This window comes from Mastomys coucha, unplaced genomic scaffold (assembly GCF_008632895.1).
Source record: "Mastomys coucha isolate ucsf_1 unplaced genomic scaffold, UCSF_Mcou_1 pScaffold7, whole genome shotgun sequence".
In the NCBI taxonomy this organism is placed as follows: Eukaryota; Metazoa; Chordata; class Mammalia; order Rodentia; family Muridae; genus Mastomys; species Mastomys coucha.
Genome location: NW_022196913.1, coordinates 24,423,687 through 24,442,258, shown reverse-complemented (window position 1 = coordinate 24,442,258; position 18,572 = coordinate 24,423,687). Strand labels below are relative to the sequence as shown.

The following is an 18,572-nucleotide window of genomic DNA, read 5'->3' as shown; positions in this document are numbered from 1 at the left end:
TAGAAAGCAACTTGGCAGCAATTAAAACCCTAGTTGAGGCTTGTTTTGTTTTGTGTTTTCCGGAAAGGTGTATCTGAAATAAAAACTATTGCCTAGTGCTTTCCAACCACTCAAGCCAACATCTTAATTTGTAACACTTATGATGGAGGTTAAAATGGAAAGCTAATATAATAACTGCAGAATTTCAAGTCAGCTAAAGGTCACTCTCAAACTGGTGATGCTGGCTATAAGCAGGCAGCAACCATAACGGCAGGTTAGATTCAAGACGCATTGTGTTCTGATATGTGAAGAGTGTGTGTGTGTGTGTGTGTGTGTGTGTGTGTGTAAGATACAACCCATTAACATTTGAAGCAAGATGAAACTAAAAAGGATATAAACTATATAAATCTCATCATGATCCAACTCCAGGAGACTTCCAGCTTTCTTTAGATCTGGACTCAATGCATCTGAGTAATCTAATCACTAGCCAATAAGAAGCCTCCTAGAACTGTCATCATTCATCCCACTCGAGAGAACCACAGTGGCTTTCGAAGGAGGCTCAGGAAGGCTCGATGCATTCCAGCCTAACTACTCTCCATTTCACTTAATCAGAACTGGATAAACAATCGAAGTATTAGTCACACTTGTGCAACTTATTCCATTTCACCGCAGCCAGAAGAGATTTCCATGTGATCCTATTTAAACCAGCTAAACATCTGGAAATGTGGAAACCATTCTGTAAAGCACAAGAGGACCACACGTTCGATAGGACTGAGGTCAGACGGGGAGGGTCGAAGGGGAGAGAGTACTGGAGACAGAGTACTTACAATGAAGCCAAGTTTTTTATAATCCCGGGTGTACATGGACTTGCGTTTCTCCATGCTGCCGCTGCTGTTATTAGGTTCTGACTCCGCATCAAAAGCAATTCTTCGAAGTTCAAATATGATGTCCCTTTGGGCCTAAAGGAGTTAGAGAGGGGAATAAAAGAAGCAGAAAGAAAGAAAGCTGCTTTCACTGTGTGTGACAGAAGACACCCCCTCCCTTTCCCCAGAGTCTAAATGAATCCCTGCATCAGGCAAAGCAGAAGAGAGAAAAAGATCAGTCACGTCCTTGGTTAGAACTCAGACTCCTTTCTCTGCTCAGGCTCGGCATTAATCTCTCTCTCAGCCAAGTCATTTGGAGCAATGGTAAATATCGTCTAGGGCAGTCCTACGTAAAAGCCCCCAATACAATGGAAGGACAATTATTGACGAAGGCTAAGTTGAAGAGTGTTGGAGCGATGCTTTGTTTGAATCAAGTTAGAGGTCCACGTGGTCCTTGAGCAATTATTTGTACCAGGAGAGTTCTCTCACTCGATCAAGGCCTGACTTCGTGGAAACTAGCACAAGATAAAAATAAAGGGGAGAGCCCAAAGGCAGAAACAATGCCAAGTGTTCTTCCAAGGCTGAGTGTGGCGTAGACCCACAGTGGGATGTGGTTAGCCGTAGCCAGAAGCAAGCTACTAACATCTTAACATAGGGAAGAACCTTACAGACTCAGCGTGAGACTGTGTCTCCTAGAAATATCAGGGAAGCTGCACCTACGAAGTATCACCAGTGTGGCTCCGTAAAGACCATGTGAGCAAGGATGACACCAACAGACGTGCTAATGTGGAAGGGGGAGGAAGAAGGTAACTAAGGCATGCTAATAGTAGGAGAAATAGTCTTCCGGGGGAGCGGTACAGGTGGGGGGAGTCCATCAACTGCACATCTGAGACCAAATGTCAGCCCAGAAATCATACATACATACATACATACAAGTAGTATTATGTGGACTGAGCAGGTTGTATTTATGTATTTAGGAGTTCACATACAGATACATACAATCATATGTAACTACACCTTAAAAAAAAAAAGAGGCTGTGAATGTGAAAGCAAGGGAGGTGGGTATATGGGAAGGGCTGGAGGAAGGAAAGGAGGGGGGCAATATTGTAATTAACTATGTTATAATCTAAAATATAAAGAAATTATAATAAAATGTAAATATGTTGACTAGAGCAGGCTAGATAGAAAGCAACAGATATCTTTTTTATTTTTACCCTTCGGGTCCTCCTAGTAGAGTCAACTGAATAAAACCAGGAAGCAGAGGGGTCGTTTATAAAAAGCCAGAAAGGGTGGAAGGAACAGGGAGGAGGACCAAATATGGTTTCAATGGGCACAGAAATAAAATTTGGCCTGGAGATAAATGCAGAGGGAGGTTATAACAATGTGAATGTAGTTAATGGTTAAAATGATTAATTATGCTATTTGCTTTTTTTTTTTCAATAAATAAGAGAAAGAGTTTACAAATAGTGTTGCTCCGTATTAAGAGCACTGATCTCCCTCACTCCAAGTGACAAAGTAATTGTCTTGTCTCTCTTGGATTACCAAGCTTGGCCTGCTGGAAAAAAGCTTGGGGCACAATCGTTGGCCTATGCAAGCTTCTCCGTCAAGCTTACTCACATGGCCTCCCACCATGATGAATAGAGGGCTGCTGCAGCCACACACCCCACACGTACAGCTCAGCATCTGCAATAGATCAGGCCCTCACGTGCCAATAATGAATGTTTTCCTTTCCACAGCTGCACCACTGCTTGAGTTGAAAATGTGTGCAGCGGGGGCAGGGTTCCCAGCTGCTTCCTCATGCAGGGAAGCTCCCCCAAAGCCTTCGGGATGGAAACAGAGTGTTTTGTACACAGTGACAGAGGTAGCAGGGAGTTAGCAAAACTAGCCAGCCAACAAAAACACCAGCCTAGAAATGAAAGTGCACCAGGGAAAAGCAAGAGCTGCCTTTGGTCTTAGTTATTGGAGAATGGAAACCACTTCCATTTGTGGAATCGATGCCACGCATGGCCTTGCATGCCCTCAGTTGTATGGGAACTTGACCTCGCTTAATGTAGTATGGTCAAGAGCCCAGGGCTTTAACCTCAAGCTCTTAATTGTAAAGGAAAAATATACATGCGTATGGGATGTCATGGAATAACATTTTATTCTCTGACCCTAGGGTCACCTAAACTTTAAAGCCATATATCCAAGTTCTGAGATGTCAATAAAACAATTCTAAGATCATGTAACACTCCCAATTTGAGGGTAGCTAAAGGACAGACATTTGATGCACTGTCTCACTGTCTCCGATTACATTTGTGTGGAGCATCCACCCACCTGGTCCTGGGGGTCCATCTTGGTCATCATCCTGTCTTCCAGAAGGTTAAAGGTCAGCACTTGGAGAACATATAACTGGTGTGCCATCTCATTGTTGATGGCCCGCTGTGCTCGGATGACATGCTAGAGACATAGTTGACAAATTACATTCTTAAAAATTATTAAAGAAAAGATTCAGAGCACAAAGTTAATTCTTGCCATGATTCTGAAATTCTGGCCTGTGAGGACTTCCTTACCCTACAGAACCTACACTCAAGCCCTAGCCCCAAACAGTTTGCACAGATAACATAGCAGAACTACTTTCATATGCAAACTACGAGGGCTATGGTCACCTTCCCAGTGTCCTAAACACCCAAAGCCAGGGAACCTGAGGCTAGACACAATCTATAAACACTGTAGCCTACAGAAATCACCGAGCTAGCCATTCCTGAACCTGAGTGGCACATGGCTCGAATATGTTCTCGGAAGCATCCCTTCCCTAGGAAACTATAGTGCAGGCCTTATCCCTCATTTTCCTGCAGTTCTCTTATTTCCTGTGTCTGTCTTCTTATGTGACTCCTATGCTGTGGCACATTCCTTCTTGGAGATCGTACCAATCCATCAGGGAATTTTAAGTAGCAAGCTTTCTTTTTAATGTCTTTCAAAAGGCAGTGGCCTTTTGACCTGTTTTCTACTTCATACCTAGAGAATTTAAAACCTGTATTTCAAGTGTGCGTGTTTGAGTGCGCGTGTGTGCACATGAGTGCCTGAGTGTGTGCGAGCGTACAAGCGTGTGTGTGTTAAGCTTGCTGAACTCTAGAATTACATCAGATCAGGCTGTTGCTGTTTGTTAGTTTGGTAAATATTAAACTTGCTTCCTTCCAATAACTGGTGAATAGCTGGTAAAAAAAAAAAAAAAAAAAAAAAAAAAAAAAAAAAAAAAACCACCATTCTGTTTTGTTCATCTAAACACTGATAAGATGGCATTGCAAGCTTCTTTTCCACTGAATTTTAAGCCTTTCTCCAAGAGCCTTCCATATTTCCAACTACCTTCCTCATCAAAAGGAGCTCATACTGGTGGATTTTTTGAGCCAGGGAGTTTCTGATTTTCTTTGCCTGCAAAACTAAGCGGAGGCGCACTAAATATGTTTCCTTGACTCTTTGAGCAGGCTGAGGCAGTAGCTGCAGCAAAGCACTGTTTGTGCCCATTCTAAAACACACTTTCCCTTCCTGGATGGTCCTACTAATCGAACTGCAGTGTGGAACCACAGAAGAACCCACAGACACTAACTAGGACATTTCTCCCTAACACGGTGGTTTCAGTGCACTGGTACTCACTGTTAAAATGATGTAGCGCAGCTGCTTCTGAGCCAAAATGTTAGCCATCTCCTGGGAAAGAAAAAACATGCCCACAAAGGCTTAGTTAGAAAGACTCACTTCCGTATGGCCAGAAACGACCTCATCCTAGGGTGTGCTTCTTAACTGTATATCAGCAGTATTTCTTGGGAAATGGTCAATTCAAATTAATCTTTGTACATTCCACTTGGATTATAAAATCCAGGACCAAAAGCATAGTATGATTTTTTTTTATTAATTTCTGCTTTTTTCTAGAAAAGAACTAAAAACTCAAACACTACAAAAGACAAAAGTGGCTCCACGCCTCTGAGACTGTCTCTGTGTCTTCCACAGCTCTCATCATCGTTGCTTTTTTAAAACTTTCTACATTTACTTATAAAGGAAGCAGTGTTCAGTAAGCAGATCAACCAAAAAAAAATGTTAAGAGTCAAAAGTTTAAAGTCTGCTGAAGCCAGTTCTTTTAATCTGTGCAAGCTAAGAATGAAGAACACAGACCCTAGGCGCGGGAGAAGTTATACGAGTGTCAAGAGTCCGGATTATTGAAGTCTGGATTATTGAAGGTTAGCAACTGGACAGATGCTATGCACTGGAGTTCACACTCACTTAGCTTAGCAAAGCCTCCGTTCTGTATTTTGGGCTGTAGCACTTATTGACTGGTATAGAGGATTTGGGGGTGGCTTTATCAAATGGACTTGCAATAGCTAATATCAGTTGTCAATGTGACACATCTAGGAAAAGGGAACTTTAACTAAAGAACTGCTTCAACCAGATTTGCCTGTGAGCATGTGTGCCAGGCAGTTTCTTGTTTGCTAACTGATACATGTAGTCATATCCCTAAGTAGATAGGGCTAGGTGGTTAAGCTGGCTGATGAAGGGCTTGGGAACAAACCGGTGGCTCCTGCTTCAGATCCTGCCCTGGTTTCCCTCAGCAATGGACTGTAACTTGGAAACTGAAATAATAACCCTTCCCTCCCCAAGATGCTTTTGGCCACTGCGTTTAATCACAGGTCCAGGAAGTAAACTGGAAGGGTACTGATTCTGAGATTGTTGCTACAAATACTAACCAGCAGGTACTAAGGGGAAGTTAGTAAAAAACAAAACAAAACAACAGGCTCAATGCTGTCAAAGAATATAAAAATACTGCTTATATTCAGGAAGACACCAAAATATTCTTTTTTATGTGGTTGCTGGGGAGTATTTTGGCATTGCAATTCTAAGTAGAAGGTGCTGAACTACCACTACAAAGCAAAACTATGAATTCTACCAAGGTTAAAGTAAATTTGCAGAAAGCTGGGAGAATCAAGAGCATGGGGAGAGAAGCTAAAGGACATACAGGCAGGGGAGGGGAGGAGCAGACGGGAAAGCAGGGCCCGGGTATCGAGGCTGACAAAGGAAACATGGAGACTTACAGTCAGAGGGCAATCAAGGATGTCAACATTGCTCTCTACATCAACCTAAGGTGCCATCGCCACCACAGAAAGGAAAGCAAGCAGGAGAGAAGAGGGGATGGAAATTCAGAGCAACTGTTAGAAGCTGGCAGCTTCAGTGTCACGCCCTGCTGACCCACTGCACTGGAAAGGGTGGATATTCTGTCAGGAGATGCTGGATGGTGAGGTGGCAGTAATGTCCAAATTCAGTATGAAGTACTCTCCTGGGCTCTTAAAACCAAGAATACAGGCCAAGCACTCCCCCAGACACAAGCTGACAGGCCAGAAGACCAGCCCTTCCACATTGGAAAAAGAAGGCTTTCTTTCCATCTAAACAGGGGGTCCACTGGCTTCTTCTGCTTCAAATTTCTTCTCTTGGGTCATATAAACACACGGACCAAAGAATCTCACAGTTCTTCTAATTATTTTTTAAAACTTTATGAAATTATTTTCAAAGTGCTGTTCAATATTATCAGAACAACACAAACAGGAAAACAGGATGTAGCTCACTGGTCTACACGATTAGAAGAAATAAGACAGCTTCATCATGCAACGATTCTTAATGATTTAGCCACAGTGTCTTTCTGAATGAACCCCTCAAGGACGTAGAGGATGCTTCATTCTTGTATTCCACGCACAAGAGATGGTGTTAAGCACAGAGCAGACCAAAAGGGCTTCACAGAAAATCCAAAGTGTTTTATACAATTCTCCTTCAGAGGAGGAGCTGGATTAGAGAGAAAACAAAAGTCTCCTTATCCTCCTCGTGGATATATGTCAACTCTAAGTGTACTGTTTGAGCGACCATGAGCACTCTCAGGGAGAATAGTACAGCCTTGAGTGACACAAACGTTCACATGGAGATGTAGCTCTAGGTAAACTGACGTGGGGAGTCGGCCGCAAGTATCTTTGTTAGTTTTGAAAATAGGTCTGTAAAAGAAAATAATGCCCATGGATGGATGGATGGATGGCTCCCTTTGGTGGGAAAATGCACAAGTGAAAGAAATGTACACAGAATAAAGAGAGAACCATGCCATGAATGTGTTTGAGCGTGAGGACTGCGAGGGTCCACCCAGGGAATTCAATGAGAAGTCTTTCAACCTTCCTTATCTTGAATTTGTTAACTAAGGGTTATTTTCAAATAATACTCATAGTAAGTATTTGTAAAGCAGTTTAGGAGACGTCTTCTCAACACATCTTCCATTTAATAGGAAAGGAAAAATTCCATCCGGTCAATCAGCAGATGTGCATTCTCCCACAAAGCCAAAGAGCACATTCCCGCCATCTGCACAGCAAGAAAGGATTCCCCAAGGGGTAGGAACAACACAACCACTGCCCCAAGAGGGGACACCAAAGCTTATTCCTTCCAAATTCATTTCACACATTTAAGTAAATCCTAAAATACTGACAATGGAGTGTTATGGCTGTATGACCCCAAGCAGGACAACAAATTATTCAACAGTAGTAGAATTGATACAATGTCCCAGGCTTCATCATCAATCTTTAAAGGGGGTGTTTGGTAAAATTCAAGGTCTACATACTTAGGTAATATTTTAATCTATTAGAGTGAGAAAGTGGGCCTTGTTTCCTCGTGACTTCTGGGATCCTGTGATTGCCAGGCACTCACTGGAATTGTTTGCAGTGAGAATCAAGTAGGACGCTGGGCTTCCAGCTCTAGTTCTCACCACTCTGGTGACCCGGTCAGGTTCTTTACTCCTTTGGGACCTCATCTTCCTCATTCATAAAGTGAAAATAATATGTCTTTCATTTCATATGAAAAGTATGCTAGTAAAAATGCCAATATCAAATGTAGACCAGCTCAAATGGTCTTTTACATTGAAAGTCAAGATAAGATAAAGATGTATACCCTTGGCAGCTGATACAAAGTAGAGGCATCCAGGTAAACAGATACTGTGAATCCCACTTTATAGGCCTCCATTGAACATCCATAAATAGGTCATTGTGAACTTGGATGTTGATCTTCAGGGCTCACTCTCCTAAATCACTCAGATATTTTAAATTTAAACACTCTAACACTATCTCTGTTATAATGAGCAAGTTTTAAATTCAATGGCTATTAGAGTCAACATTAACTTTCAATAAGAAAGTGTACATCTTGTTGCTAATATATTTCTGAGACTGAGTTAGTGATGGAATAGTCTGAATTTATGATGGATTCTACTGTTAGCTAGACTGGTTTATTAAATGATTTCTACATCTACTCTCCCCTCCTATGCCCCAGCTAGCCTTCAAAGCATGGCTATTCTGTGGACAGAACTCCCAGAGGGGAAGAAGAGAGTTCCTAGCCCCATCCTGATCACAGTCTTAGTACTAAAGAACTGATACTTACCTGTCTTCTCTCATCAGGAGCTTTCAGGAAAAGTGCATTGATTACAGCAATGGTGTAAGTCTGTATTTCTTGGTCTGTCCTGTAAAGACCCAAACAACACAGGAAATCAGAAGAGGCTAGCCCTGAGTCAGCCATGGTAAGGCTCAGTATCACACAAATGCTGGCAGCACAGGTGACATAGTAACATATTCCCTCCATCCCTGGGCTGGACGGGTAGACATAAAATTGCTATTATAGCAGTTCTCAAAAGAGATCACCTAGAACTGCACAACACCAGCTGGCTTACTCTCTCTTCTTCATCTGAATTAAAAGCAAGTGCCAAGATACTGTGGGCTCTGTATGTGTATCTGTGTATATGTGTGTGTGTGTGTGTGTGTGTGTGTGTGTGTATCTGTGTGTGTGTGTATCTGTGTGTGTGTATCTGTGTGTGTGTATGTGTGTGTATCTGTGTGTGTGTGTGCATCTGTGTGTGTATCTGTGTGTGTGTATCTGTGTATATGTGTGTGTGTGTGTGTGTGTATCTGTGTGTGTGTATGTGTGTGTGTATGTGTGTGTATCTGTGTGTGTGTGTGTATCTGTGTGTGTGCATCTGTGTGTGTATCTGTGTGTGTGTGTGTGTGTGTATCTGTGTGTGTGTGTGTGTGTGCGCACACGTGCGCGCGTGTGCTCGCGCCCGTGCACACACTCAAACACATGCATGAGTGTGTGATTTTCTGTCCAATGCCTGGTACGTGTATGGGAGCAGTTGTAGATGTCTCAGTATTCCTGAGCTTATCTAAAAGAAAACAGCTTTGTTCCCATAGCAACATTTCATATTCTAAAGACTTGTTGGCAAACACAAGTGCTGTAAGAGTAGTAAATGTTGGAACGTTTTGTTTAAAGTTTTGCTCTTCACTGGAAAGAGGGCAGAAATTCCAAGGGAAGCCAAGTGGTAAATAGTGAATAAGGGCTCAAGGCAGAAGCCTCAAGAGCCTCTGAGCTACACTCAGGGAAGACACTGTTTCCTAGGGCTGCTTTATCTAGGACAGAATTAGACACCACACCTTAGCACAGCACTTGGCGAACAACAGGCCTTTTCTTTTTCTTTTTTTTTCAGTTAAGTGTACTGTAAATGAACATTTGTACCCCTGAGATTCAGAAATAGAAATCCAGACAGTGAAATCAGCATTGCTCCCATTAAGAGACAGTGAAACCCATGTCATTTTAAGTCAAACTACACACAAACCCCATCTTTCTGAGATTGAGGTAAGTCTGTGAGGCCAAAGTCCACAGCTTCCCTGACTTAAATTTTAAATTCTGCTCACACCTTACCTCCAAATGAATTAAACATCTAATGCACCTTTGTAGCTTATACTATGAACATAAGCAAACAGCTTCAGTGTTTTGGGAACTGCTGGCTTAACCCTTCTATTCCCACTGATCCATACTCCTAGACATGGTTACACACATCCCACATGGTTCAATCAGGTTTACTATTAAGAATAAGCAAATGTGGCCTCAGAGAACAAAGGTGGGAGTCACCTTGATGCCAGTCAAAATGTTTCCTAAAACACATCACCTTAAATCATTTCCAGACACTACAGGACATCCTCATACCCTTCCAGCCAACTCACTTCTTATGTGAGCTAGCTCACTGTGTTTCCTGTCACCAGCCAGCACTCACCAATATTTAAATATAAGAAGCCACACAGCATAACACAGTCCCTCCCAGTGTTATCATCAGACGCACCCTTCTAGTTTACCAAAGAGTAGAAAATGGGAAACCCTCCGCAAGGATGACAGGGTTTGAGGGTAACTGTTTAACCTCCACATCTTACTCAGGCTCTTAAGAAAATAATACATGTCTTTTGTTCATTCACTATTTTATTCATCAAGCCTGAAGTTTGGTGCTGGAAGAAGCATGACTTTAAAAATTCCTAGTTAAGGTGACCTGGACTCAAAAATGCAAGTGCCACATATTCTCTCTCCATACATGGATCCTAGCTCCAAACATTAGGTTTCAATATGTAACCTGAAGTAACTAACTACTTAAAATGCCAACAATTATAAAAATATTCACAGTATCACAGAAAATATCATAGGTAATACTATAGGTAACACAGATACTGTTGAGAACCTAACAAAAGAAAGTATCCTATTATGTCTTATAAAAAGTAAAACTCCGACAATGTCTACTAAAATTTACCAAAGCTGAATGTATCCTGTAGTCCAGGCTCAGAGGAGAGATGTATGGTCTGGGGATGTATCACAACCAATAAGAGTAGTAGTTAATTTGCTCCCAAGTCAAGATATTTTGTGCATGTAACTTAACCAGTTCACAATGTTTCCCAGGCCATCATAGCAACTGCTTCCCAGAAAAAAAGAGCAAGAGTGCCTAGTGCCACAGACTGGGTTGCTTCAGGAACCCCTTCTTCTGCGGGGTGATTAGAGTTTTGGCATGGTGAGCAAAGAATTCGGCGAGTGACAATCATTAGCATGCTTACCCCTGAAGGTGAGGAATGAGTTGGCCAATGGTGATCTCCTGGGCTACCTTTTGGTAGAGGTCATGGCTGTTGAGAACCATTGACTCCAGAATGGCCAGGGAGCGCTGCAGGATTGAGATGTCTATGGCGGACTTGTTCACAAAGCTTGCTATCTGAAAACACAATTAGGTCACAAATGACTCTCATGCTCGGATGGTAAGCAAAAGAGAGAGAGAGAGAGAGAGAGAGAGAGAGAGAGAGAGAGAGAGAGAGGAAGAGAGAGGAAGAGAGAGAGAGAGGAAGAGAGAGGAAGAGAGAGAGAAAGGAGGGAGCAAATAAAGGAAACTGGGTGCTCAATAAAGAACAATACCCTCAGAAGGAAACGTACTGCAAAAGAGCAAGAAATGCATGGAGTCAATGATGTTCATTAATCATTACAAAATACAGTTCCCCATCTTATGATTCAGCAGTAACTGGCGGCCTCTATAAGGGACATCTTCAAAGGACCATCCTCCCTCGTTTTCCCAGGATTATTACTCTGAGTTTCAGCTTTCAAGGAATGGCTTTCCTGTTAAGACAGCAACTTCAATAGTGCCAATGGCACATTCTTGCCAAGTCTCAGGCTGCTCTTTCATCCACACAGACCAGACCCATGGCTTTTAGGTTCTTATTGTATTTCTATTATGTTTTTAAGGAGATCACATAAATCATACTTGTCAGCATAATTCAACAGGCAATGCGCTGCACCTGCCCATTCTTCTGGATATTTGTGTGTGTGTGTGTGTGTGTGTGTGTGTGTGTGTGTGTGTGTGTGTGTGTGTGTGTTGATGTGTCCTGTAGCTAAAGTAAATTTTTCTGAACCCTCTGAGATGTAGCAAACAGAAGTCATTTAAATTAGAGATGCTAGCATAATAGCTTAATATGTAAAATACATTCCCTAAGAAATTACTCAGCAAAAGCCTAAATATAATAAATCACAACATAAGAAGGAGACAGAGCACAGGGTTAGAATGACGGCTCAATGCAATCTTAACACATGAGCACCATAAAGGCTTTATTTTAGAGATCTCATTAAAAGTTATTGCTGTCTGTTGACAGCTCATATTAAAAAGTGATTATTACATCCACACAAGGATGGCTTAGAAGTTGCCTGGCTTGATTCTATGATGGGTAAACACTTGGCTTCCTCTGTCAACACCACTTCTTCCCTTTGTGCCATGTCATACACCCTTGTCCCCAAACCCCCTCCATTCCTGAACCTGATAAAATCCAAAGGCACCCTGGCCATTTCCAGCTACCTACCATGCCACAGTCACTAGCTCAGGGGCCACGGGGATGGGACACATGCTGACTCTCTCCTGACCGATCCACGGGGACCTCGGGCAATGGGAAGGAATGAAGGAGTTCAGCAACGGGAGGTTTTACACTCCACAAACTGTTTTTATAAGCACAAACTACAGGAAGCCTGTGGAAATTTTAAGATCCTTAAAAGACCATCTCAGCTCCTCTCAGGCGAATGTGTTTACTGTCCCTGGCAAGCTCCTGCCTCTGTTCTCACATCTGGTCCAATCTACAAAATCTGCAATGTGAACACCACCTCTCTTTCTTTAAATCCACTGTTTACTGACAAAAGTCCGACTGCCCTCACAGCTCCCATGGCTGAGGTCCCTTTAGGACAGAGTACAAACGCCCTGATTCTCCTTCAACCTCCCATGTCATTATCCCACCATAATACTTCAATCTGGTATTAGGAAATACATAAGGAAAGATCATTGCAATGGTTCTTATTATCTTTCCACCAGTTCTCTTATTGCTGGCTACCCTGCTCTCCTCTCTTCATTGAGATGTGCCGTAGGGTCCAGGGAGTCTGCCTCCAAAGAACCTGTTGCTGATGCTGTCAAATCCCTCCATCCTCATCCTTAGTCTCCTTTTTTCTTTTTTTTTTTTCTTTTTTTTTTTTTTTTGTGGTACACTTTTCAAAAACAAAAACCCTTTTTATTGGTTCTTTGTGAATTTCACATCATGTTCCCCAATCCCACTCATCTCTCCCTCCCCTCGTACCTGCTCTCCACCCTTGCAAGCCACCCCCAGAGGTAAAAATCTCATTGTAGAAGCTGTAGTGTGTCACAATGTGTCCTAAAGTATACACTTTTGTCTACACTTCTTTGCTTGCAAATGTTCATGGCAATGAGTCATTGGTCTGGTACATGCCATCTGACTTCTGCCACTCTATCAATACTGGAACCTCACTGGGACTCCTCTCATATCCTGTTGTTGCCTGTGTCACGGAGATCCTGTAGCTTCAGATCTGTAGGACCGGGCCTCTTCATGCACTCAAGCAGTTCATCAATAGAGTAGATGTTGGGGTGGCCCAATTCAAAGCCCTGGATCTGGGCCTACGAGGTATCTGAGCTGGTGAGCCCTCTGGCTCTCCAGATCTCACAGCCTTGGGGCAGCTCACCAGCAACCCCAGCAGCAACCAGGGGCAACCCTACCCTGTCATCCAGGTGATATGCATGTCCCACATTCCCTTGAGTTGGAGCTGGTGAGGGCCATGGCCAGCTCTGCCTAGCATCGATGGTGAGGGAAGCAAGAGGGCATCTCTACCTCATCCAAGCCACCTCCTAACAGACAAGAGGCAGGGCCAGCTCTCCTGCACTCACACCCTCTGGGCAGTGCACCTGTAGCTCCCACATACAGGGCCAGCTCAGGTGAGGTGCAGGACTCTTCTCCAAAGTGCTACAGCAGGTGAGAGGCAGGGACAGCTTTCCTGCTCTCAGGACCCCAGACCCAGGTCTGCCAGCTGCTGCAGCTGATGAGGGCCAAGGGAAGAGAAGCCTATCTCTAACTCCTCCATAGGGCCAGCTCTCCCACACTCAGGTATCCTCAAAGCTGATCACCTGCCATCCCAGCAATGTGCAGGTGAGAGGGGCACTCTCCTGAGTACTTAAGCTGACTTGGGGCAGGGCCAGCTCTCCCATGATGTCCAGGCAAAGAATAGGGCCAGTTCCGCACAGCCCTCAGACACCAACATGGACCTAGGCAGCAACCCAAACCAGGGACATCCATCAGGACTCTGGTAGTAATACACCCTTGCTGGTTTAGAGCCACAGAGCCAGATATGACCCCCAATGACAGGACAAGCCAGGAGCCAACCGTGGTCCCAGGAGGCATCTCCGGCTTCTCACATCAGACTCACTACCCTCGAGTCTCCAGCTCTGCCTCTCTTCATTGTATCCACATCCTTCTCTTTCTTTCTCTTCCATTTCTGCACCACTTATTTGCTTTTCTTAGTGGTCCCCCGGGGTCTCTGAGTGTCTGGGGTTGTCTCAGAAGTGCTAGACCCTACTTGTGCCTTATGGTACAGGGGTCATCTCTGATGACCAGGTATGATCTGGCCTCCCCCCACCACTGTCCTGCATGGCGCCAGACTAGTCTAGGTCACCTGAGGCTAGACCCCTGTCTGGGCCCCATGGTGCCCATCTGGTTTTCTCAGACTCGTTCCCTGCCTGGTCCACCCCAGCGGCCCTTCCTCAGGCTCACTCCTGCCTGTGGTCCAGGTTCTTCTAGTTTCTGTATTGCTCCCCATCCTGGGAGACTCTCTCGGCCTGCCTGGCTTCAGACTGGTAGTCATCTCTGGCTTCCTTTTCTCATGGAGTGTTAGAATACTCATCATTCAGATGTACGTAGGTCAGAACACTGAGAGGTCAGAACACTGAGGGTAGGCACAGCTTCTCTCCTCTCTGCCACCTACAGACGTGCATGTGACACAGCAGCCACAGCTGTGATGCATCTAAGGGCAGCTGATCTCCTTTCCTCATTCTTTCAGTATTTACTCATTCGTTACTAGATTCATTTACAACACAGCGGTTCAGACCTACAGTTAGAGAACTATACCAATTAACATGACTCAACCCAGTTTTAACTTTAGTTTCCTTGTAATTCAGCAGGGATAGACAGAAGGGCATGTACTACGAAGCACATGGTTTTTTCTTGGCACTCGAAAGGTCACGTCCTTTGGATATTGCAACAGAGCCTAATATTAAATAGTGTGGAAACCGTCACATTGTCTCCTGGCTTCTTCCTTCTCGTCAACCATCACACTTTCCAAATTTCCATAATCATTTTTGGTTAATATCCCTAGTTCTCTATCCTCCATCCCTGCCCTCGGACACACTTTCATGTGTACACACAACACCAATCCACTGTCCCCAAAGCATCATCACCTTAAGTTTCTTCTGTGCTCAAATCCACCCCCAGCCCCCAGCCCTTCTCCACGCCTTCCTTCCTCCCTACTGCTTTCTTTATGCTGAGACATCTTGTTATGTAGCTCAGGGTTTCCAGGGATCCACTGACTAGTCCAGGCTAGTCAAACTCACAGCATTCATCTCGCCATAGCCTCTCAAATGCTGAGGTGAGCAGTGGAGTTCAGAGCATGAGCCACCACATCTGGCTTGCAAGGCTCAAGCAATTTTTAACTTTTAATTTTCTTTTTATGTGTATGGGTCTTTTGTCTGCATGTGTGCCTGTGCAACACTTGTGTCCCTGATGCATACAGAGGCCAGAGAGGGTGTTTGATCCCCAAACTAGGGTTATGGATGGGTGTAAGCAGCAGTGTGGTTAGTGGGAATTGAACCCTCGTCCTTTAGAAGAGCACCCAGTCTCTTAATTCTTGAGCCATCTCTCTAGGCCCTGTCAAGTTTTTCATTAAATGAAAATTTATCATTCACTTCAACAAATGTCCTTTGACAACAATTACTTCCTCAAAATATTCATTTAGTACTCTCAAATGTTTTCTAAGATAAAGTACACCTTCTCTAAAAATGTTTTAAGTTCTTCAGAAAATATTAATTTTTTTCCTACACACAATGGGATGCTGAGTAGAGGTAAAATCACCTATGATCTTTGCTTTCACTTACGGGCATTAGCATCTTCGCCCATCTTTGCTTTCATTTACGGGCATTAGCATCTTCGGCCATACTTCATTTCTAGGTGCCATGTTTTCGTATGTATGTCTCATCCATGAAACTAATTGTTCACGCTCACTCCTCCTTTATCCATCACTTCTGCAACCCTAAAGCATTTCACCTAATGAGCATCTTATATAAACCCAGTTGGGAGTTAGGAACACGCCTGGTGTAAAGTGTGTACCCGCTTTGCTTGAGTCCTCGCACAGTCCTAAGGCAAACATGAGCTGGGCTTTGAAACTGACATCCTCCCTCTGGTGTTATCTGACAGTTGTTGTAACCAGACACTTACATGGTCCGATGGAAGTGATCTAAGCATATGTACTAACAGCTTTCCTCCAGGAAACTAGAGACAAACTCCTTGATAGTGAAGGTACAAACATCCTGGTAACCAGCTCATAAACTACAGAAGAGAGTATAGCGACGGGAGATTACCGATTACCTGGGTAAATTTTACTATGCTACATCACCCCCACACACGACGTTAACAGTGCTTCCTGTACCTTTCAGCTTCTCCTCACCACATCACTGAGCCAGCTGAGCTCAGAACAGCACAGACTGGTGAAAGCAAGTCTGAATCCAGAAGACAGACACTGGAGCGGTGAGTAAGAAGAGTGCATTTGACTTCTTCGGGACACTCATTTCATGCTAATTGGTAAGTAGGGGTAATGTTGGGGGAACTTTTAAAAAGCTAAGGGCAGAGCTGCAGCAGCAGCAGCTCAGGTGGTAAAGTGCTTGCCTCACAAGCATGAGGACCTGGGTTTGATCCCCAGCACATCCCCAGCATGTGAAAAGCCAAGTGTAGGGCTGAAGAGATGGTTCAGCAGTTAGGAGCACTGACTGCTCTTCCAGAAGTCCTGAATTCAATTCCCTGCAACCACATGGTGGCTCATAGCCATCTGCAGTGGGATCCAATGCCCTCGTGTGGTGCATCTGAAGAGAGCAACAATGTACTCACACACATAAAATAAATAAATCTTTTTTTTAAAGGCAAGTGTAGTGATGTGTGGCTATGATTATGTCCCTGGGGAGAGTGAAACAGGTAGATCCCTGAGGCCTGCTGGCCTAACCTAACTGGCAAGCCTTGGGTCCCAGTCTAAACACAAAAGAAACCAAGATGGATATCTCCAGAGAAACAACACTCAAAGATAACCTCTGACCTACCCACAACCCACATGCATACACATCCCGACACGTCCTCACCCCCTGACCCAACCACACACACACAGAATAGAGGTGGCATCAACAAGGAGAGAAAAAAAAAGATTAAATCTCAAATTTCTTGAATGCTATCTAAACTTCAAAAGGCCATCCATAGAGCTTGAAGACACAGGAACCTAGTATAACTGTCCCCTGAGAGGCTTCACCCAGCAGCCAATGGAAAGAAATGGAGAGATCTATACCTAAACTTTGATGGAGCTCAGGGAGTTTTATAGAAAACCAGGAGAAAAGATTGAGACACCAGAAGAGAACAAGGACTCCACAGGAAAACCAACAGTGTCAACTAACCTGGACTCTTGGGGTCTCTCAGGAACTGAACCACCAACCAAAGACCACCTAGGCCTCCTGCATACATGTAGCAGGTGAGCAGAGTTCCCCAACAACTGGAGCAGGGGCTGTCCCTGAGCCTGCTGCCTGCCTGCCTATGGACTGGGCACCCCCTGAATGAACATCCATGTCTGGCCTCAGTGGGAGAGGATGTACCTAGTCTCCTAGTGACTTGATGTGCAGTGGGAGGGGTGATAAAGGGTGACACCTGGAGGTGGAATAGGGGGAGGACTTGCATGAGGGGGAACTGGGAGGAGAGGAGGAGCTGATATTGTGTTGCAAAGTGAATAAATAAATAAATTTAATTTTAAAATAAATGAAACATTAAAAATATGGCAAAAAGGACATCCATAGGTAACATAAAGCTGCACTATGGAATTCTAAATTATCCTTGCAGATGCTCATAAATCTCTCCCAAAGGTAAAACTCGTTAGGTTAATGAAGAGAAATGCCTGAATGTTTGCTCTGCATGGAAAATATTTCAGGGTAGGCCAGGTCCTCAAAGCCTGTTTTTTTGCCTTCCCCTGTAAGACAGAGCATTGCACTGATATTTTACTTGGCTTTGTGTATTTTCAAGCTGAGTTTTGCTGAAGAGGCCCTGCACACAAATCCAGGTGCTCTGAATGCTGAATTTGGCCTAGCTGATGGATAAAAAGGGTTAACTTTACACAGCATAAGCAATTTTCGGTTTTTTTTTCAAACCCTCTTATCTGAGTAGCAATGCAATAGAAATTAGAACAAGAATATACTAAAGATGCTGCCTCTAAAAATATTTCAATTTTGATTTAAAATGCCAGGACAATTATTAGCTTTTGCTTCCTTAGTTTTAATGTGATTTTTAAATTTAATTTAAAGTGAATTGGAATCATCTTAACAAGTTAAAAACTAAATTGTCTCTGAACACTTAACTCATATCATTGAAAGAAACAAAATTTTATTACTTTCTCATAACAATGACCATTTCCTTGAAAATACATTTAAATCAAATTTCACCATGTTCCTTCTATTTTTCAACTTCTATGGTTTTCTTTTTTAAAAAAAACAAAAAAACAAAAAACAAAACAAAACAAAACAAAAAAACCGCTTCTCAGGCTTTGGATATGCTTCAGATGGAAGCAAGAATCACTGAACTAGGCTGAGTAGGCCAAGGAGGGCAGCTCAGAGGATAGTGCAAGATAGTGGTCTCATGCCATTGAAGAGAGTATGACCCTGAGTATGAGTAAGAGAATGCACTTAGCTCTGTGTGTGTCTGTGTGTGTGTGTGCACACGCACACATACAAAGGAGGAAGAAAAGAAGGGAGAAGAAGAAGAGGAGGAGAAAGAGAAG

At 43.5% G+C, this 18,572-nt stretch overlaps 1 protein-coding gene and 1 pseudogene across 5 annotated transcripts in view; both read right to left on the bottom strand.

The window, feature by feature from the left end:
- Window positions 1-18,572, bottom strand: part of Elmo1 (engulfment and cell motility 1) — a 530,953-nt gene that overhangs the window by 319,827 nt on the left and 192,554 nt on the right. For all 5 annotated transcript variants that reach the window (XM_031359616.1, XM_031359615.1, XM_031359617.1 and 2 more), the window contains exons 9-13: window positions 10,751-10,902; window positions 8,268-8,346; window positions 4,476-4,526; window positions 3,159-3,281; window positions 807-938 (exon numbers count right to left, since the gene is read on the bottom strand). In XM_031359616.1, the coding sequence (XP_031215476.1) occupies window positions 807-938; window positions 3,159-3,281; window positions 4,476-4,526; window positions 8,268-8,346; window positions 10,751-10,902 (537 nt within the window). The remainder of the gene's footprint in view (window positions 1-806; window positions 939-3,158; window positions 3,282-4,475; window positions 4,527-8,267; window positions 8,347-10,750; window positions 10,903-18,572) is intronic.
- LOC116082924 lies at window positions 14,386-14,533 on the bottom strand (annotated as a pseudogene).